Source organism: Manis pentadactyla, chromosome 10, assembly GCF_030020395.1.
Source record: "Manis pentadactyla isolate mManPen7 chromosome 10, mManPen7.hap1, whole genome shotgun sequence".
NCBI classification, from domain to species: Eukaryota; Metazoa; Chordata; class Mammalia; order Pholidota; family Manidae; genus Manis; species Manis pentadactyla.
Genome location: NC_080028.1, coordinates 68,139,594 through 68,162,552, shown reverse-complemented (window position 1 = coordinate 68,162,552; position 22,959 = coordinate 68,139,594). Strand labels below are relative to the sequence as shown.

Below are 22,959 nucleotides of genomic sequence, written 5' to 3'. Positions count from 1 at the left end.
ACATATATATTCAGTGTAAAGATTAAAAACTGATATGAATTTCCCTAATTCTGTAGGAATTCTGAAGTGATGAAGCATCCCTTCTGGCATCATTTTCTTATATTTCTTTACCCAACTAACTTACACACTTTTTGCAGAAATGGATCATGTTACATGCTTTGTTTTCTTTGTACAGAGTATTATATAAGATATGCAGTTAGAAGTATATACCTTTTCAGTTCTCATTAGCAAAATTTTCATTATCCTCTGAGCTATTTCTTACTGTGTTCAGTAACATTATTTGTAAAGTCATTTTATTATTTTTCTGCAATATTTTTGTAAAGTCATTTTATTGTTTTTCTGCAACCTGTTTCTTTGTAATTTCTCACTGTCCTATGACTTCTTACAGCAGTTCTGTTGCCTCTTGCCTCAAATTATTGAAGACAATAATACTCTTTAACATTTTCTTGAGCATTTACAGTATGCCAGAAAGCGTTTTAAGTATACTGCAAATGTATTATTTCTGGCTGCAGCCACTAGGCTTATTTATTCAGCCAGTAAAAATGTTTCATTGATGCCTGTGTACCAGGTAGCATTTTAGGCTCTGAGGTTATGATAAAAAGAAATATAAGGTCCCCGTTTCCAGAGAATTTGCATTCTACAGAAATTTGAAGCTAATTGCTAAGGTGTAGAGAAGATCAAAAGATAGGGCTTGGGGGAAAGATTATATTTACTATTATCTTTGTACCTTTGGAATTTTAGGTGTCTTTGAAACACTATGGAGATTTGGAATAGCACTCTGTACCTAAAGGTCAAGAAGTCTGAGCTGCACATAGGAATTTGATTGATTGGTACAGAAATAGTAATTGAAGCTAGAATGTGGATAAGGAGACCTATGGAGAGGTTATAGAGCAGCCTTTCTCCACTGAGGTTTTGTTACTCCCTCAAAGATGGTAACTAACTAGTACCATTCTAGATGGATAGAATAGAGGTTAATTTATACACATAAGGAATGCCTGAGTGTAATTGGTCTTAATTCTCCCTCAGAAAATATTTGAAGGGGGTAAATAGAGTGGAAAGAGAAGAGGCCTATAATTATATCTTGAAAAACCATGTTTAGATGATGTGTAGAGGAGAATGAACTTGAATAGGATATAGACCACATGCATAGAAAGGTATCAAAGTATTTCAAGAAAAAATGGAATGGTTAACACTAACCAAAGCTGTTGAGTACAAAAGTGAGATTCAGTTGGATTTGACCGTTTATAGATGGTCAAGATTGGTCAAGATGGAGAAAAATAGTCAAGATTGAAAATAATCAACTTAAATTTATTTATGTGGTGTGATTTGATTAGGAGATGAGAAAAGGAAGATTTCTAGTGTAGATGAGTCTATAGGGTTGTTTCACTTTGCATACTTAAAAGGATGAGAGACAAGCCTGAGTGTATTGCCCACCTAAGTAAGAAAAGACTGTGCCAGTCAAGTAGTGGCTTCAAGCATAACAAACTGCTGATCTTATGTAGATGTTGGGGAAGTAAAAAGATCTGGAATTGACGGATCTTCAAAGGTTGAAGCAGGTTGATGTGGGGTTAAGGGGAGATTGTTGATTTGTTGGCATTTAAAATCACTTTCATTGGAGTACTCAGTTGGCTGACTTGTAGAAGCAAGGGGATAACACTGATGGCTTTGGCTTGCATAAACATATTCATTGAGTTGAAATATTGATTAAGTGGAGTTAAAACCAGCTACTTGTTGCTATGACTACAAAAATCTTTTCCTTAAGGGTGTGGGAACTTGTTTTATACCCAAAGTACATAATGGATAGGTAAGGAAACTTGAAGATACATTGTCCAAAGAGAATATTTTTAAGGAATACAGTTGATTAGAAAGTGGTTGAGTAAATGAAAGAAGGGATGATAATACTGATATTTGTGAGGAGCAGAGGGGTATAGAGTTCAGGCTTGACCAGACTTACAGGAAGGAAGGAAATGAGCATGAATTTGGATGTTGGTAGGTTTAATAGCAGGGAATTGAAGGTATTCTTGTTTAATGGCTTTGGTTTTCTCTTTAAGTTTGGAAGTGTGATCACCTGCTGAAAGTAACATGGGTCAAAAGTTTGAGAAAAATAGTCAAGATTAAAAATAATCAAGGAGAGTGGAGTGAGCCTACCAAAAACCTAAGACTGCTGGGCAGTCTTAAGGATCAATTTGAAGTTGGTGATCAATGATATTAATCTATTCTGCTTTGGGACCATTTCTAAGAATGCTTTACTGCTCAGATAAATGCAAAACAGATATATTGTAGAATCATGTAGAACTCAGGTTCTGCCCAAAAAAAAAAAAAAAAATGGAGGGGTAGGTGAATTAAAGTTTTGGCCAGTAAAATAAGGATTTATACAATGTAACCTAAATAAAACATAGAGAATAGTGCCAATGAAATAAACATAGACTTATATAAATTATATTTCATGTGTATTAAAAGGGGCAGTTGTGACCTTAGGTATAACTGTTTTAAGTGTTGTCCTAAACATGCTATTTTTCTTATTATGATATTTTCTAAAGACCTCTGAAAGGGATAAGTAGTTCAGAGGAGTATGCTTGGTAGTATACCAGGTACCATGTTAAGCACTTGTTAACTAAGATGTCATATGTGTATCAACAATAAGTAAGTAGTCACAAAGTGATTGAGTAGTTCTCTTTATATTACATAGGAAGTAGGAAGTGAAGCATTTGTCTCCAAACTCTTTGCTCTTTCTACTACCATTTTCCTTTTACAGAGAGTTTATACCACTGGAAGAAGGAAATTATGTTAATCATATTAACTAGATTGGCAAACATTAATACAGAACATATTAGAACTTCTAAGTAAGTTAATCATTAGAGACATTACTTATCCAAGAACCAGTAGATTTTTTTTGAGATTTTGCCTTTCTCATTGGGTAGCTTAGGCTTCAGTCAGTCCATCAAACATCTTTGAGTGAATTTAACAATTTTAATTCTTTCAATTTAAATTGCTTTACAGCAGCCATGAATTAATAGGGAATATTTTTTTAAAAGAATGGCTGGTATCAAAAAGGCAAGAAATAACAAGTGTTGGCGAGACTGGAGAAAAGAGAACCCTCATGAACTGTGGGTGGGAATGTAAATTGGTACACCCTCTGTGGAAAACAGTATAGAGGTCCCTCAAAACTTAAAATAGAAATAATAGGCAATTCAATGATTCCACTGCTGGGTATTTACCAAGGAAAGCAAAAACACTAATTCGAAAAGATATGTACACCCCTGTTTATTGCAACATTATTTACAATAGTCAAAATATGGAAGCAACTTAAGTGTCCATTGATAGATGAATGGATAAGGAAGATGTATAACATACATATGATGGAATATTACTCAGCCCTAAAGAAGAATGACATCTTGCCATTTGCAACAGCATGGATGAACCTAGAGGGTATTATGCTAAGTGAAATAGATAAGTCATACGATTTCACTTATATGTACAATCTAAAAAACAAAACAAATGAATAAACAAAACAAAAATAGAGAGTCACAGATACAGAGAACAAACTGCTAGTTGCTGTGGTAGAGGGAAGAGGGATGGGTGAAATAGATGAAAAGGATAAAGAGGTACAAACTTCCAATTATAAAATAAGTCATGGGTATGAAGTACAGCATAGGAAATATAGCCATTAATATTGTAATAACTGTTTGGTGACAGGTGGTACCAATACTTACCTATAGTTACAGATGGTGAGCATTTTGTAATATGTAACTTTTGAATCATTGTGTTGTACACCTGAAACTAATGTAATATTGTATGTTAACTACAAAGAAAAAGAAAAGGGCTACATGTTTAAAAACATCTCTGTTTCACAGCCAGCTATTTATTTTTATCAAGTACTTCTGGGAAATGGAAAGTGAATTATATACTCTTACTATTTTATTACCTATTTTTATTAAAGGGAAAACACTTAAATCTCAGACATATAAGTTGATATCATACTGAACTGTTTGATGATAGTGTTTTTTAATATTCAGTATGTCTTCATTACAAATCATCCATTTGTGATCCATTGGGAAAGTACTCTTTTTAGTGTATATACCTCTCTGCATTTATATTTCACTAATAAAGCATAATAAAAAGAAGACATTCTTTCCCCTTGAACTGTTAGGAAACTCTCAAATTTATGAAGGTGAAAGAACAACTTACATAAATTTATTCAGTTAGATACATAAAACAAATCAGAGTAACAAAATATGGAAGCAGATGTCCATAGAAACAGAGGTCCTAATGTCAACCAGCTTCCTTCCTTCCACAGTTATTTGTGTGCTGGTTATTGGTGTCCTACCTTTTAAATGGTTTTATAATGTGAAAACCATATGCCATCCCATTTTCAAAATGGCAAAAAAAAACCTAAGCATTTTTGTGATGTTTTATTTCAGTGTGCAGTGTTAAAAATTTTAGAAATTCTTATAGAATAAAAGATTATTTAAAGGGGGCTGTTTTATTTTTATTATTTTCTAAGCCTCTGTTAAATGTTTGTGACCCATCAATATTATGCAAAGTAATGCTAAGGTACAGAAGTAGTATTCTGCTATCTTGTGTGAAACATGCCTTATTTTGTTTCTTCAGTTTTCAATATGAAGTGGTTACTTACATTAGTAAAATTATAAAAATCGGCAAGTTGGGTGTATAAAAACTGTCAGTGTCTTACTTTAGGTATATTTTTTAAAAATACATTTTTCATTTAATTGAATGAGTCTTAATTATAAGTTCTAGCACTCAAGAGGACTTGGTCTCACCTTGCTGACATACATCCTGATGTTTGTTTTTACTACCCCAAATTTGCCTTCTTTATGTTTAAATTAATACTCTATAGTATTATTAAAAGTGGTCCACCAGTACATTATCCAAATGAAATGATAAAATATCTGGATTTAACTGCTTAGTGTCCATATATTTTTTAACTAATAAAATATCTTCTTTTTCTTTGTAGGCACTTTGCTTAATGGCATTACCATTTATTCCTGCATCGAACCTGTTTTTCCCAGTTGGATTTGTTGTTGCTGAGCGAGTACTATACGTTCCTAGCATGGGGTTCTGTATTTTGGTAGCTCATGGATGGCAGAAAATATCAAACAAAAGGTGAATTAAAGTGTTATATTCATTTACTGCTTACCAAATATAGAATTAAGTGTCATACATGTAAGTATTTAATAAAATGTTCATTTAGTTCAGTTCTTTAAGTTATACTTTTATAACTTTTGTATCTTGATAGTCTCCTCTTTTGCTTGTAATTTGAGTTAGGAAAGCTCTAAAGCATCCATCTCACCCTTGTTTCTTCCTCTTATTTATATAATTTTATTTTACAGCTTGAGACATAACAAACTAGGTAAGGCCTGAATGAAAATAGGGATGTTATTGAGACTAAAGTTACAAGGAAATAACTGTTTCTATTTGCATATGCAGTGAACTTAAGATATAGTCTTCTTAAGTGAGTCATATTGAGTTAATAAATGTAAAATGCATATAGTAAGTAAGGTGTAATTTCTTGCTAACATTGCTGTCTTCTTCATAACCACCATGTCCTACTTGCCTTTAACAGTTAAGGAAGAGAATATAATATATATGTGAGAAATGGTCACTTGCTGGTCACCCTTAAACCCAGATAATTCTGACCTATCCTATCTCTTTACAAACACCTAACAAATTGCCTCCTAGGAAATGCTTTTATGTAAAATTTATTTCCCTGGCATCTGTAAAGTGTGTCTCTTCTCACATTCTTTTTGCTGTGCCTGATCTTTAAATATTTTTTATTTCTCAGATCTTTATTCATAGCCATTTTCTCACATTGCCTATTCTCCCTGACAGATCATATCCATGTCTACAATTTTCACCACCATTTGCCAAACCGTTTCTCTTAGCTTCCACCCATATATCCACTTATATTCATTACCAGGTTTTGAGTGTCTACCATGTGCCAGGCACCATCATAGACCCTTTAGATTTGTTTTCTCATTTAACCTTTGCATTCCTTAACACTACTGTGCACGTTTGAAAAGTGAAGCTCATAGAAGTTATCTGAATGATGCAGGATCATACAGCTAGTAAACAAGTAAACAACAGAGTCTTGATTCAGATTTACATGTGACTGCTTTCAGTGTTCATACTCTTTCTGATATTTGTACTCTTAATCTTGGTTAAGTGGATCTATCAAAATGAAAGGAATTGGACCGTTACTGGGGCTAAGACAGATGTAGAGAACAGTAGTACTAAATGAGATCATAGGTATTACTGAAGTATAACCATCTTTTTATAGATGAAGAATTGAGTCCCAAATAATTAGCCTAAAGCTATGTAAGTAATTTGCACCTATTTTATGAAGTTAATTTTACCATGACTTCTTATAAACAACTCTAGTTCTAAAATGTAAAATTATTCCAAAAATGTCTTAATAACCTATTATATATATTGTAATAAAAATGTTTTTATATATAGCCAGTGATAAATTGACCCTTAAAAACATAATTAGGAATATTCAAGTTGTAGGTAATGGTACAAAGGACTCTAAGTATAAAAAATCACAATTAACTTGTTTCATCAGTTTTTGTCATTAAATCTAAACAGAGCTTTTGAAACAGAAGCAAAAGTTGGAATATTCCACTGAAGTAGAGGGTAGTATTCATAGTACTTAATATTTTTGGTACTGAAGTTGGATAATTATTAGAAGGATCCCTATTCTTTATAGTAAATTCGAACATGGTATTTGGGGATGTTGAGCATATATCTTACTTTTGTTTAAAAGATAAAATGCTTTTGGTGATGTAGACTTTTTTTTTCGCTTTTTTCTCTTAAACAGTGTATTAAAAAAATTATCCTGGTTTTGTCTGTCTGTGGTGATACTCACTCATGCCTTAAAAACACTCCATAGAAATTGGGATTGGGAGTCTGAATATACATTGTTTATGTCAGCCTTGAAGGTAAAGTATTATCCAGAATGACAGGAAAGTATTTCATCAATTATTTCTTACAACTATGTCTAAGATTTTTTAACTTTACTTTTAATTAGACATTTAATGGTCAATATTAAATATTTCACCAAGAGATTTATAAAAATAGTCTGTTCTTTATATAATATAAACCATAACCAATGCTCTGAATAGTACTTAGCTATGTGTCTCTAGCATATATGAATAAGTCCCTAAGTGCTCTGCAGTTGTTAGAAGCTCAAATGATAAAATGTTTAAATAAGAATACTGTATTTCATTGGTTCCTAAGGTGCACATTTTATTCTTTTAACCTTTAAACATCTCTGAAATCAGAATAAATCTTATAATGAAAGGCATCTTAAAACTAATGAATGGCCTTTTTTCTTAAAATAAAATGATGAGGAGTCTTATAATGGCATCTTAGAGTCAATGAAATAAAATACATGGCAAAAAAATGGCATCCTACTGTGGAAGATAAATCCTGGTTACAATACTACAGGATAGGAACTGGCAGAAAAGAGTGACATAGCATTTCTAGAGAATGGACAACATAAATAGGAAAAAGGTTCCTTTTAAAAATCATAAAATTTGTGTTCTGTGCAAGTTATAAGCAAAGTTTTCTTTTCAGGTGCTTCCTTACCAATGCGTCTTTTCAAGTCTCTAAATTCGTAGCTTCCTTTTCCTATTTCTGTGCTCTTTATCACCTAGCTTTACTGGATCACTGCCTCAGTCCAGTAATACTTGTGACTTCTTTATTTGATAGCTACTTAAGATCACTCTCTCCTTGCTCCAAAGCCTGTCAGCAAATGTACTATTCTTTTTTTTTTTTTTTTTTTTGTAGATAATTATTTTTTATTGAAGGGTAGTTGACACACAGTATTACATTACATTAGTTTCAGGTGTACAACATAGTGATTCAACATTTATATACATGACAATTCTAGGTACCAGCTATCACCATACCAAGCTGTTACAATATCTTGACTATATTCATTGCATCCCGGTTACTTATTATTTTACCATTGGAAGTGTGTACTTTTTTTTTTTTTTTTTTTTGTGAGGGCATCTCTCATATTTATTGATCAAATGGTTGTTAACAACAATAAAATTCTGTATAGGGGAGTCAATGCTCAATGCACAATCATTAATCCACCCCAAGCCTAATTTTCGTCAGTCTCCAATCTTCTGAGGCATAACAAACAAGTTCTTACATGGAGAACAAATTCTTACATAGTGAATAAGTTCTTACATGGTGAACAAAATATACTATTCTTATTAATCCACATTGCTGGACATCAGTGGAACCCCATAATTTTTAGGAATTTTGCTTGTCCTCACTCCCAGGATAATGCCCCAAACTACAGCTTCAGCCACTTCAGCTAGTTATTGGCTAGACACCATCCTCTACCTGCATGAACTGTGCCCATCTGTGAACGCTGAAAGCATAGAGCAATTTAGAACTTTGATCCCTGGACTCCCATAATAGACTGTATAAATTGCTTTATGTCAAACCTAAAAGTACGTAATCAGTGCAATATTTAAACATTATCACATTCAAATACCTTCTCTCCCAAGAGAATGCCTTTAGTAGAGCAGGAGTTTTCAAACAGCACTGTGCTTTAAGCAAATAAAATTTTTTGTAAAATTCTAATATATAAAATAGATGAAGTCAGACTGCTGTGGTTTTAGTATGTTGATGTTGAAGGAGAGAGTAAATTTGGTGAAACATTGTTCATTTGGCTCCTTCCTCTCATCTCCAGGGACATCTTTGAGGAACACTTCATGCCTAATAATACACCAAACAAATATCTGTGTTAATTGGAGTAATTATTTTTTTCAAAGAATATCTGAATTATTTTTTCAAGTTTTTTTAAGGTATAATTGACATAGAACTTCTTATTAGTTTAAGGTATACAACATAATGATTTCTTAATATGTATGTATATATTATAAAAGGATCACCACAATAGGTTAACATCCATTACCTTACATAGTAATAAATTTTTTTTCTCTTAATGAGAACTTTTAAGATCTACTTTTAAGGTAAACTTCCATATATATACAGTTTTGTTTAGTCACCATTACATCTGCAGAACTTACTATCTTGTAACTGGAAGTTCGTGTCCTTTGACCACTTTCAGCCATTCATGGACATCTCCATGGAACACTCCATTCCTAATAGTTTATCAAACAAATATCTGTGTTAATTGGGGTCATATTTTTTAAAATCGTAACTAATTTCTCTCGGTACTTGTGTGTTTAAGGTAAATAAAAATAATGCCAAATTGTGGAATAATGTTGGTCATGCTCTAGAAAATGAGAAGAACTTTGAGAGAGCTTTGAAATACTTCTTACAGGCTACCCACGTTCAGCCAGGTAAGCATATTTAGTAATAAAACTATTTGAATAGTTTTTTCTTTTTAAAAACTTGACTTTATTTGGGGCAAATAAGGTAAGAGTTTATTTTCAAGCTTTATTCCAAGTGACTTGAATATTACAGTGTTTGATGCTGGCTTATTTTGAATTGCATTGTATGTTGGAGCTACTTACATTCTGTAAGCAATTTTTATTACTTTTTTTTAACATAGAGTTCTTGGGTGGCCCTGATAAGCAGTTTTGGTGGAGTGATAGATGCAAAAGCCTCATAGCACTGAGTGTAAGAGAGTGGGGAAGAATAACTGGAGACAGATGGTATAGAAAACTCTTTTAAAAGGTACCATAAGAAATGGTGGTGATGAGAGGGGTCAAGACAGGGTAGTAGGATGATAGGGTTCTTTTGGTTTGTTTTTTTTTATAATGAGAGAAACAAAGCATTTGTGCATCTAACCCATTGAAGCTGGAAAGAGTTCAGATTAGGGAGACAAATTTTTGGATCAGTGTCCTTCGTTAGATGAGAAAAGATAAGTAGGATTTGGTGCACAGGGTAAGAACTTAATTCAGTGTAAAAGCAATAGTTAACCTGTGGTAACAGGGAAGGCAGAGTATGGACATAGATATAGGCATGTGAATAGATGATATGGGAGAAGCTTCTGGAAGTTGTCCTCTTTTTGCTTCTGTTTTCTCAGTGAAATAGAAACAAAACCATCAGTAAAGAGTATGAAGGGAGAGGGAGTGCTGGAGAGCCAAGCACAGGAAGCGGATATGAAGTAGTCATCCAGGACAGTGCTTCACAGACTTTAATGTGCCTGGGAATGACTTGGAGGTCTTGGTCTTGTCATGTTGAATGTTCTGATGTATGGAGGTTTCGAGTAGGGCGTGAAGTTATCTGTTTCTGGTAAATTACCGGGTGGTGCTGAGCCCATGGATCACACTTTGAGAAACAAAGACCTAGGAAAGTGTATAGACTAGGAAAAATAGGGTATAATTGCCAAGCAGCTCTTACAGTCTACTTACTTGAGGTTAGGAAGACAATTTAAAAGTTAATCAGTTGATGTTGTCATGTTTTTCTCCTACTATTTTACAGCTGTGGTGTACAGGCATGGAGGATTTTTTTAAACAGGGTTATTAATTTTTTCAGATGTATATTATTAAACAAGAAGTAGTGATTTTTATAATGGGACACAGAATCTAAGCAGGTTAAAAAGGAATGTGAGGGAGGGTGAAGATGGAGGAAATACAGGATCAGTGGTTTATAGATCTGAAGAACTGTTGGGGTCTGAGTAGGGTCTAGCTAGCTGGAGCAATGGTGTTTTTCAGTAGGAATGCTATTGGAGTTTTGACTATGCAGACCTGTATTTCAGGGTATGTACTAAACATGGCCCCCATCCACCAAATGCCATCATTACTTTTCATTCAGAATAATGAGCAAAAAGTACCCACACAAACATTTCTAAATATCCTTGGAGGGGTAGGGAGTGGAGGGCACTACCCCCTGTTTTTTTTCTACTAGATATGACTATGGCCACTGAACTATTTAACTAGTTAGAGGACAGAGGTGACAATCATTGGAAGAAAGGATGTCAAGGCCAAGTACTAGAAAATTAATCTGTGTAGATTTTGAAATCACTAGAATTTTGACATCTGTGATGTGGGAGAGAATGACAAGGAGCCAGGACCTATGACCCAGATTGTTGACTGCAACAAGGAAGAATAGTGTGATGGGCTTAAGGACCTGAAATTCACAGCTGAATGGTTTTAAGGAGTGAGAATGGTCTGGAAGTGCGAAGGATCAAGGGCACCTACTCTTCCTCCAGGCTGTGTTGCAAAGGATAAGAAAAAAGAACACAGCCACCACTTGGAAGACCTACAGTGTAAACCATTTCTCCAAGGCAAAACCAAATTTCAGTTAGAGAAATATGAAGAGAAAGTTGTAGAAATACAGCTGCTGGTCTAGTTTTCCAAGTTTTGTCTCCTCTGGCTCTTCATGTAGTTTAGTTTTTCTTGAAATACTGAGTACATGTCCTGGGTTTCCTTACTTACCTCTTTGCCTTTGTTCATATTCTTCATTAAGCCCAGAATTCCTCCCTTCTGCTTCCTTCCCATCCACCTTCTACCATATCCTGCCCATCTTATATGGTTTCTCTTCTAAAAATCCCTCAAACTTCTGTATCTTTCCTATGATACTTGTAATTTTCGATTTAATACTGTATTGTATTTATTTTATTTAAATATTTATTTACTAAAAATCTGCATTTATTTAAGCTGAGGTGCTCCCCAAGGGGAAGCATGAGCATCTGATTCATATTCATACCGTCTGCATCATCTAACATGGTCTTATACACAGTTAATTCATACCTTTCTAAAGCCTCTTAGATTCAAGAGTTTTTAGAGAAGCAAAGTCATCAAAGATATACAGAGACTTTGAGACTTAGAAGAATGCTGTTTAGGCCTCTTCATTCTTATCCTTCTCATTTCAGAATCAGGATAGTAATTTCTATTTCATTGCATTGTTATAAAGACTAAATTAACGGTGTGGGTAGGTCTGTATGTGCCTGTATAATTTTGTCTAGTGAATAGTGCATATTTCAGCGTGTTGCCAAGTATAGGCACTCAGTTTGAAAATAATATCTCCCTTATTGTCAGTTGTTGATTTTTGCTGTATTTTTTATTTTTTGAGAGGGCATCTCTCATATTTATTGATCAAATGGTTGTTAACAACAATAAAATTCTGTATAGGGGACTCAATGCTCAATACACAATCATTAATCCACCCCAAGCCAAATTCTCATCAGTCTCCAATCTTCTGAAGCATAACGAACAAGTTCTTACATGGTGAACAAATTCTTACATAGTGAATAAGTTCTTACATGGTGAACAGTACAAGGGCAGTCATCACAGAAACTTTCGGTTTTGATCACACATTATGAACTATAAACAATCAGGAAAAATATGAATATTCGCTTGATTTTTATACTTGATTTATATGTGGATCCCACATTTCTCCCTTTATCATTATTATTATTATTATTGTTTTTAATAAAATGCTGAAGTGGTAGGTAGATGCAAGATAAAGGTAGAAAACATAGTTTAGTGTTGTAAGAGAGCAAATGTAGATGATCAGGTGTGTGCCTGTAGACTATGTGTTAATCCAAGCTAGACAAGGGCAATAAAACATCCACGGATGCAGATTTCTCTCAAAACGGGGGGTGAGGTTCTAAGCCTCACCTCTGTTGATCCCCAATTTCTCACCTGATGGCCCCCCTGCGACTGTGCCTGTCTTAGGTTGTTCCTCCCTTGAGGAATCTTACCCGTCTCTGGCTAACCAGTCATCTTCCGGGGCCATACAGGGAAATATAAAGTTGGTAAGTGAGAGAGAAGCCATATTGTTTGAAAAGGTTAGCTTTTTACTTCTTTGCAGATTTATGCCCTGTGGCTTCTATGCCCAGCATTTGTCTTGAGGTATCTTTACCACTTGGAGGAATTATGATACTCGGTAAATTCTATATGAGGCACGAATTCTATTTAAGTGTTGTAATTAGGAAGGAAGAAGAAAAGCTATAGAAGTAGCAGGCAGAAGAAAACATGAGAAGATTGATTATTTCTTTGACATATCTTCTTGTAGAGTAACTTCAGCTTGTATAGGTTTTAAACTACTAATTAAATTGCGCACATACATTAACATAATAGGAATACAGTTACATAACCAAAGCAGACCTATAATTACCAGCCATCTCCAGTGAAACCAAGAAAACCAGTTAGGCACCCTAGGCATTTGTGAAAACTTATCTATGATGTGGTGGATATTGTCCAACTGAGCTTGAACAGTCTGAGAGAAATCAGACAAATTAAAACAACCCATTCCTGGGGACTGTTCACATCCCGTATGTTCTTTTAACAGTAGATAGTCTGTAGTCATAAGATTTTGGAGCGCTACAACTTGCACTTCTCCTAATTCTTGGTTGAGTTCCAACAGTATAGATCCAGTCAAATTTGTTGTTTTACTGTATGCATAGGCCAGCTTAGATATCTCCTTCTTAATTCCAATGGCAAGTCCAGGAACTGGTGGGATGAGTGCATCTACAGCTGTAGCAGTGCGTGGATCGTTGTTGAGGTTTTTTGATGATCATCTTCTGGCATGAGTCTTCCCGAGAGTGCTGATGTTGGAAGTTCTTCTTCATATCGTATCTTAGTTCATTTTCGGGGTAGCCAAATTAGGCTTTGATCCTCTGTATAAACACAAACAGACCCTTTGCCCACACTTTGATATGCCCTTTATACCATTGTGTAGAACTCATTGGAGGTCACCACAGAGGAACTGCTTTTTTTTTTTTTTAAAGAGAAAGGAATATTATCAGAAAAATATACCTCCATAGCCAATCATCTGACACCCTTTAAGTGGTCAAAATTAAGGATATTCAAAGCATGCATTAATCATTGACTTACAGTTTTATCCTGTCAGGGAGTAATCCCCCTTTTCTTTCTTTCTTTCTTTCTTTTTTTTTTTGTTATTATTAATCTACACTTACATGAAGAATGTTATGTTTACTAGGCTCTCCCCTATACCAGGTCCCCCCTATAAACCCCTTTACAATCACTGTCCATCAGCATAGCAAAATGTTGTAGAATCACTACTTGTCTTCTCTGTGTTCTACAGCCCTCCCCTTTCTCCCACCCCCCCATTAGCATGCTAATCTTAATACCCCCCTTCTTCTCCCCTGCCCCTTATCCCTCCGTACCCACCCATCCTCCCCAGTCCCTTTCCCTTTGGTACCTGTTAGTCCATTCTTGGGTTCTGTGATTCTGCTGCAGTTTTGTTCCTTCAGTTTTTCTGTTGTTCTTATACTCCACAGATGAGTGAAATCATTTGGTAGTTCTCTTTCTCCGCTTGGCTTATTTCACTGAGCATAATACCCTCCAGCTCCATCCATGTTGCTGCACATGGTAGGATTTGCTCTCTTCTTATGGCTCAGTAGTATTCCATTGTGTATATGTACCACATCTTCTTTATCCATTCATCTACCGATGGACATTTAGGTTGCTTCCAATTCTTGGCTATTGTAAATACTGCTGCGATAAACATAGGGGTGCATCTGTCTTTTTCAAACTTGAGTGCTGCGTTCTTAGGGTAAATTCCTAGGAGTGGAAGTCCTGGGTCAAATGGTAAGACTGTTTGGAGCATTTTGAGGAACCTCCATACTGCTTTCCACAATGGTTGAACTAATTTACATTCCCACCAGCAGTGTAGGAGGGTTCCCCTTTCTCCACAGCTTCGCCAACATTTGTTGTTTGTCTTTTGGATGGTAGCCATCTTTACTGGTGTGAGGTGATACCTCATTGTAGTTTTAATTTGCATTTATCTGATAATTAGCGATGTGGAGCATCTTTTCATGTGTCTGTTGGCCATCTGAATTTCTTTTTTGGAGAACTGTCTGTTCAGTTCCTCTGCCCATTTTTTAATTGGATTATTTGTTTTTTGTTTGTTGAGGCATGTGAACTCTTTATATATTTTGGACATCAAGCCTTTATCGGATCTGTCATTTACAAATATATTCTCCCATACTGTAGGGTTCCTTTTTGTTTATTGATGGTGTCTTTTGCTCTACAGAAGCTTTTCAGCTTAATATAGTTCTACTTGTTCATTTTTGCTGTTGTTTTCCTTGCCTGGGGAGATATGTTCAAGAAGAGGTCACTCATGTTTATGTCTTAAGACGTTTTTGCCTGTGTTTTTTTCCAAGAGTTTAATGGTTTCATGAGTTACATTCAGGTCTTTGATCCATTTTGAATTTACTTTCGTATATGGGGTTAGACAATGGTCCAGTTTCATTCTCCTACATGTAGCTTTCCAGTTTTGCCAGCACCATCTGTTGAAGAGAGTGTCATTTCGCCATTGTATGTCCATGGCTCCTTTATCAAATATTAATTGACCATATATATTTGGGTTAATGTCTGGAGTCTCTAGACTGTTCCACTGGTCTGTGGCTCTGTTCTTGTGCCAGTACCAAATTGTCTTGATTACTATGGCTTTATAGTAGAGCTTGAAGTTGGGGAGTGAGATCCCCCCTACTTTATTCTTCTTTCTCAGGATTGCTTTGGCTATTCGGGTCTTTGGTGTTTCCATATGAATTTTTGAATTATTTGTTCCAGTTCATTGAAGAATGTTGCTGGTAGTTTCATAGGGATTGCATCAAATCTGTATATTGCTTTGGGCAGGATGGCCATTTTGACGATATTAATTCTTCCTAGCCACGAGCATGGGATGAGCTTCCATCTGTTAGTGTCCCCTTTAATTTCTCTTAAGAGTGACTTGTAGTTTTCAGAGTATTGGTCTTTCACTTCTTTGGTTAGGTTTATTCCTAGGTATTTTATTCTTTGTGATGCAATTGTGAATGGAATGGTTTTCCTGATTTCTCTTTCTATTGGTTCATTGTTAGTGTATGGGAAAGCTACAGATTTCTGTGTGTTGATTTTGTATCCTGCAACTTTGCTGTATTCCGATATCAGTTCTAGTAGTTTTGGGGTGGAGTCTTTAGGGTTTTTTTTGTACAATATCATGTCATCTGCAAATAGTGACAGTTTAACTTCTTCTTTACCAATCTGGATTCCTTGTACTTCTTTGTTTTGTCTGATTGCCGTGGCTAGGACCTCCAGTACTATGTTAAATAACAGTGGGGAGAGTGGGCATCCCTGTCTAGTTCCCGATCTCAGAGGAAAAGCTTTCAGCTTCTTGCTATTTAGTATAATGTTGGCTGTGGGTTTATGATATATGGCCTTTATTATGTTGAGGTACTTGCCCTCTATTCCCATTTTGCTGAGAGTTTTTATCATGAATGGATGTTGAATTTTGTCAAATGCTTTTCAGCATCTATGCAGATGATCATGTGGTTTTCGTCTTTCTTTTTGTTGATGTGGTGGATGATGTTGATGGATTTTCGAATGTTGTACCATCCTTGCATCCCTGGGATGAATCCCACTTGGTCATGGTGTACGATCCTTTTGATGTATTTTTGAATTCGATTTGCTAATATTTTGTTGAGTATTTTTGCATCTACGTTCATCAGGGATATTGGTCTGTAGTTTTCTTTTTTGGTGGGGTCTTTGCCTGGTTTTGGTATTAGGGTGATGCTGGCTTCATAGAATGAGTTTGGGAGTATTCCCTCCTCTTCTGTTTTTAGGAAAACTGTAAGGAGACTGGGTATTGTGTCTTCCCTGTATGTCTGATAAAATTCCGAGGTAAATCCATGTGACCCGGGGGTTTTGTTCTTTGATAGTTTTTTGATTACCGCTTCAATTTCGTTGCTGGTAATTGGTCTGTTTAGATTTTCTGTTTCTTTCTGGTTCAGTCTTGGAAGGTTGTATTTTTCTAGGAAGTTGTCCATTTCTCCTAGGTTTCCCAGCTTGTTAGCATATAGGTTTTCATAGCACTCTCTAATAATTCTTTGTTTTTCTGCGGGGTCCGTCATGATTTTTCCTTTCTCGTTTCTGATTCTGTTGATTTGTGTTGACTCTCTTTTCCTCTTAATAAGTCTGGCTAGAGGCTTATCTATTTTGTTTATTTTCTCGAAGAACCAGCTCTTGGTTTCATTGATTTTTGCTATTGTTTTATTCTTCTCAATTTTATTTATTTCTTCTCTGATTTTTATTATGCCCCTCCTTCTGCTGGCCTTAGGCCTCATTTGTTCTTCTTTTTCCAATTTTGATAATTTTGACATTAGACCATTCATTTGGGATTGTTCTTCCTTCTTTAAATAGGCCTGGATTGCTCTATACTTTCCTCTTAAGACTGCTTTTGCTGTATCCCACAGTAGTTGGGGCTTTGTGTTGTTGTTGTCGTTTGTTTCCATATATTGCTGGATCTCCATTTTGTTTCTGTCATTGATCCATTGATTATTTAGGGGCGTGTTGTTAAGCCTCCATGTGTTTGTGAGCCTTTTTGCTTTCTTTGTACAGTTTATTTCTAGTTTTATGCCTTTGTGGTCTGAAAAGTTGGTTGGTGGGATTTCAATCTTTTGGAATTTACTGAGGCTCTTTTTGTGGCCTAGTATGTGGTCTATTCTGGAGAATGTTCCATGTGCACTTGAGAAGAATGTGTATCCTGTTGCTTTTGGATGTAGAGTTCTATAGATGTCTATTAGGTCCATCTGTTCTAGGGTGTTGTTCAGTGCCTCTGTGTCCTTACTTATTTTCTGTCTGGTGGATCTGTCCTTTGGAGTGAGTGGTGTGTTGAAGTCTCCCAAAATGAATGCATTGCATTCTATTTCCTCCTTTAGTTCTGTTAGTATTTGTTTCAGATATGTTGGTGCTCCTGTATTGGGTGCATATGTATTCATAATGGTTATATCCTCTTGTTGGACTGAGCCCTTTATCATTATGTAATGTCCTTCTTTATCTTTTGTTACTTTCTTTATTTTGAAGTCTATTTTGTCTGATACTTGTATTGCAACACCTGCTTTTTTCTCTCTGTTGTTTGCATGAAATATCTTTTTCCATCCCTTCACTTTAAGTCTGTGCATGTCTTTGGGTTTGAGGTGAGTCTCTTGTAAGCAGCATATGGATGGATCTTGCTTTTTTATCCATTCTATTACTGTGTGTCTTTTGATTGGTGCATTCAGTCCATTTACATTTAGGGTGATTATTGAAAGGTATGTACTTATTGCCATTGTAGGCTTTAAGTTTGTGGTTACCAAAGGTTCAGGGTTAGCTTCTTTACTATCTTACTGTCTAACTTGACTCGCTTGTTTAGCTATTATAAACACAGTCTGATGATTCTTTATTTCTCTCCCTTCTCATTCCTCCTCCTCCCTTCTTCATATGTTAGGTGTTTTGTTCTGTGCTCTTTATAGGAGTGCTCCCATCTAGAGCAGTCCCTGTAAGATTCCCTGTAGAGGTGGTTTGTGGGAGGCAAATTCCCTCAACTTTTGCCTGTCTGGAATTGTTTAATCCCTCCTTCATATTTAAATGATAATCGTGCTGGGTACAGTAGCCTTGGTTCGAGGCCCTTCTCTTTCATTGCGTTAAGTATATCATGCCATTCTCTTCTGGCCTATAGGGTTTCTGTTGAGAAGTCTGATGATAGCCTAGTGGGTTTTCCTTTGTAGGTGACCTTTTTTTTCCTCTCTGGCTGCCTTTAATACTTTGTCCTTGTTTTTGATCTTTGCCGTTTTAATTATTATGTGTCTTGGTGTTGCCCTCCTTGGATCCCTTGTCATGGGAGTTCTGTGTACCTCTGTGGTCTGAGAGCCCATTTCCTCCCCTAGTTTGGGGAAATTTTCAGCAATTATTTCTTCAAAGACACTTTCTATCCCTTTTTCTCTCTCTTCTTCTTTTGGTACCCCTATAATGTGGATATTGTTCTGTTTCGATTGGTCACTCAGCTGTCTTAGAATTCTTTCATTCCTGGAGATCCTTTTATCTCTCTCTGCATCAGCTTCTCTGCGTTCCTGTTCTCTGTTTTCTAGTCCATTAATGGTCTCTTGCATCTCGTCCATTCTGTTTTGAAGTCCTTCCAGAGCTTGTTTTATTTCTGTATTCTCCTTCCTTAGTTCTTGCATATTTCTCTGCAAGTCCATCAGCATGGTTATGACTTTTGTTTTGAATTCTTTTTCAGGAAGACTGGTTAAATCTATCTCCCCAGGTTCCTTCTCAGGGGAAGATGTAGCAGATGCCGAAGCTGTCTGGGTTAGACTTGTCTGGATCAAATTTTTTGCCTTTTCATGTTGATAGGTGCTATTGACCGTCAGCTGGGAGAGCCAGACTTTCCACTTGCTACTGGCCTTTCTTTACTGGGACAACTGCGACCCCTAGTTGCTTGTGTTGGGCAATTGCATGTAGACTGGGTCTTTGTGTCTTGCCCGGCTGGTATGGAGGAAGCTCCCTTGCTGAGGGCGTGGCCAGCCTCAGGTTGCTTCTCTGCTATGGCCACGCCCTGGAGGGGTAATGGACGGGGGGCTGTTTGGCTGTTTACCTCCGTGAGGGGTCTCAGAGCTGTTGCCCAGGGGTTTAGTGCGCCCTGGTTTCCCTGGAATTTCCAGCTGCTGTACTGTGACCTGGGTTGTTTCCATCCAGCTGTTGCGTCCCTGTCCCTTTAAGACTTTCAAAAAGCACTCGCTTTTCTTTGTCACAGGGGCATCAGCTTCGGGACCCGCTCAGAGGTCTTGCTGCCCTGTTTCCCTAGTTTCCAGCCGTCCATGCATGCACTGTGTCTGTGCTCTGGTGCGGATGGCTGGGGCTGGGTGTTTAGCAGTCCTGGGCTCCCTCTCCCTACCTGCTCCGACTCCTCTCCTCCCGCCGGGAGCTGGGGTGAGGGGCACTCGGGTCCTGCCGGGTTGGGCCTTGTATCTTACCCCTTTCACCAGGCGCTGGGCTCTCGCACGTGTGGATGTAGTCTGGCTGTTGTCCTGTGTCTTCTGGTCTCTCTTTTAGGATTAGTTGTATTTGTTGTATTTTCAAAAATATATATGTTTTTGGGAGGAGATTCCCACTGTCCTACTCACGCCGCCATCTTGGCTTCGCCTGATTTTTGCTGTTTTTGAGATACTTGCTGAACCTGTCTCCTTTAGTGTGACTTCCCTACTATATCGTCAAAACTGCTGTTTCTAATAAGCCATGGACTAGGGAAAAGAGGTAAATCAGTTTATTACAGTTTATCATGAAAAAGTACCTAAGTTTAGAAACATTGAATTTGACATTTCAAGGCTTCTTGGCTTATTCCTTGTTTTTTATTAGCTATGTTCTTCATAGATTTGATAGAGGAAATGACATAAGGAAGGAAATCAAGAGTCCTTTTTAATCCCTGTTTGATTTACAGGTGGAGATAGATTTATGTCTGGAAATAGGGGCATGGTTAGGACCAGAGATAAAAATCTGGAGTAGTAAGCTTACAGATGGAGTTTAAAACCCTGGAACAATATAGGAGCACACATAGTAGGGATTCATAATATTTGAAAGTTAATTAAAAAAAAATTCAATCTGAAGACTTTGTTTGCTTAGCCAGAATAAGAATATAAACTATCAAGTGGCCATTGACCAGGTGACATATATGTCGTGTCATGTTAAATTAACAATTGATTGCTGTGTTATTTTTATAATAGTTACAAGTGCTTAAAAAAAATCCTAATTCACAAAGATACAGTTTTTGCAAATAGAATTATAGTTCCCATGAACACCTTTACAAAACAAGGGTAAGTTTTTCTCAGGGAATACCAGAATTCTGTAAGGTTTATTTTTGCCTTAAAATCAACGATTCCACTTTTATCTAACTCCAAATCTTTGAAACTGTTTATATTAGAAAAAAATCATGCACCTGTGGTTCAACTTTGATACCATCAAGATGGAAATACTCTTAAGGAGTTTTTAGATGTTTATGAATTTATAACTGAATTGACTATTTTGTGGATAGGAAATACTAGAAAATGACATAGTTGCCTGGGCCTTCAGGGTGAGAAGACTTAAGTTTACTCTGGTGGTTGAAGAATCATTAGGCAGAGTTACCTGATACATGCCAGTCCTCTTTACATTGAATTCAAGACAGACTGTTAGACTCTTGTTGCTGTTGGTTAGGGAGAGCGTACTTCTGATAGCAGGACTGTTCTTTGAAAATCCATAGATTTTTGTCATTTAAATGTCATTGATTTTTACATTTTGTCTTCTTGGCCCCCCCCCCTTTTTTTTTTTCCAAATTTAAATTTACCATTCCAATAATGTTCTTTTCTTCTCTGGAATCTTAAAACTTTGTAATTTTTCATAAAATTTGCTCAGAAATTATGGCTTTCATTTTATTATCTGTATTGTGTAGTCCCTTTGATGCTAGACTATCGAATTGCTATCTTAGTTCTTTGAGATAGTTGGGCAACCTTACACTAGTATCTGAAGTTTTCACTGATGACAGTTATCTGTTTGCTATTACTCTTAAGAGCTTGATACTAATTTGCTTCATCTCTCATCCAAATATATAACCTCTTTGTTTTCTAAGATTCGTTGGGGCTGATTTCAGTGACATTTAAAATACCTAGCTGGCATAATCACACTTCTATTTATCTAAACTTTCAGTTTATTCTTTCCTTATATTAAATTCTTACTGTATAATTTTTTCAGGTTCTGTATGTCCTCAGTTTTTACTAAGTAACTCTTCTGATCTCTGTAGTAAATGATGCAGATTTAACAGATGTTAAAAAAATTTGAGCTATGTAAGAGCAAAGACCAGTCTACTTTTTATATGTACTTCGTAATGCGATGCATTTCAACATTACAATTACCTTTGAAACTTTTTAAGAACATTTTTGCAGATTCCATTCCAGAAGATTCTGTTTTGATAGAGCTGGTTGATGCTAAGGTACCTGAATTTTTAAATGCTACACAGGTATTCTGATATGCATCCGATATTCAGCCAGGATTGAGAATGGTTAGCCTAACCAATTTTTTCTTTTTTTTTTTTGCTGGATCCCCTACTGAGACCCCATGAAATTCAGCAATACATCCAAAACCAAAAAAATCAACCCCTTTTCCCCAGTCTCCTCCCTAGTTCTCTAATCAAATCTGTACTGCATCTGAGAGTTGCTGTGCAGTGCATACAAGTGCTGGCCTGAAACATAATGTAGCAAGATCTTAGGACTGTTACTCTCCTCCTAGGGAAATGCTTAAGATATATATGCTTGGCCCCTATGTGTCCTGGGAGTTGCAGGCAGAGAACTATTCCACAATTGCAAAATCACCGATGTCACAGGCAAGTAGTAATCATAACTTCAAACCTTGTCATGTCTGTTAGACATTCATGTTGAGTAAAATTTGTCTGATTTAAGACCATCTCCCTTATTTCTATCTTTATTCCAAACCTTTGAAATATTTCCTGGGAAATCTATCTTTAAGCTACTGTGCAATTAACTCTTATATCTTTTTTATTTAAATAGCATATTTTTCTGTCCCTGAAAAAAATTTGCTGAGGATTTGTTTTTCCATATCAGAAAATGAGACCAAAGTTGCTGACATTCTGATATTAACACCTTTTAAAATTTTTTAAATAAATTATATAGGAATTTATCATTATTTAAGAGAAGTGGGCTGCTGCTGCATCTTAATTAATATTATTGAGTCCTGAGATTCCATTATACTTGCATCTTAACCACATTCACAAAAATTTTTACAAACAAGTAAAGTTTTTCAGTCTCTCTGCCCCTATCCCACCATGGGTATATATTTGTTACTTAAAATGCTTGAAACAATTTTAGGAATCTTGATGATGCTTTTCACTTTTAGATCCTTTTCATCTTTAGAAATGAGCCATACTTCTTAAGTGAATTCCAAAGCTTTGCAGTTAAGGAAATGGAAGCAAGCCTTTGTGTAATATAGTAAAATCTAGTGAACAGAAATGATGTTTCTTCCTTATCTCTATTTCTACCCTCTCATATTTTAACCCTTCTAGGATCCATTCAAATGTTGTTGTATTTTTTTTCATATCATATGTGTACTTTCTGTCCTTGGAGTACTTTATTTACCAATTTTCTGGGGTAGCATTGATCATATGTTGTAACAAATTGTGCTTAAAGAACTTTGAGGAAGCAGAACCTATTGCCTGCTTTTTCATTTTTGGCCTCTTGTTTTTGTTGCTGGAAATCTGTCT

At 36.0% G+C, this 22,959-nt stretch overlaps 1 protein-coding gene across 9 annotated transcripts in view; it reads left to right on the top strand.

Annotated features, from left to right (window-relative positions):
* The window catches only part of TMTC3 (transmembrane O-mannosyltransferase targeting cadherins 3), an 84,501-nt gene that overhangs the window by 43,629 nt on the left and 17,913 nt on the right, over positions 1-22,959 (top strand). For 8 of the 9 annotated variants that reach the window (XM_036905337.2, XM_057486891.1, XM_057486890.1 and 5 more), the window contains 3 exons: positions 4,976-5,124; positions 6,839-6,959; positions 9,233-9,344. The exons of the other annotated variant lie outside the window; for it this stretch is intronic. In XM_036905337.2, the coding sequence (XP_036761232.2) occupies positions 4,976-5,124; positions 6,839-6,959; positions 9,233-9,344 (382 nt within the window). The remainder of the gene's footprint in view (positions 1-4,975; positions 5,125-6,838; positions 6,960-9,232; positions 9,345-22,959) is intronic. 9 annotated transcript variants of the gene reach the window in all.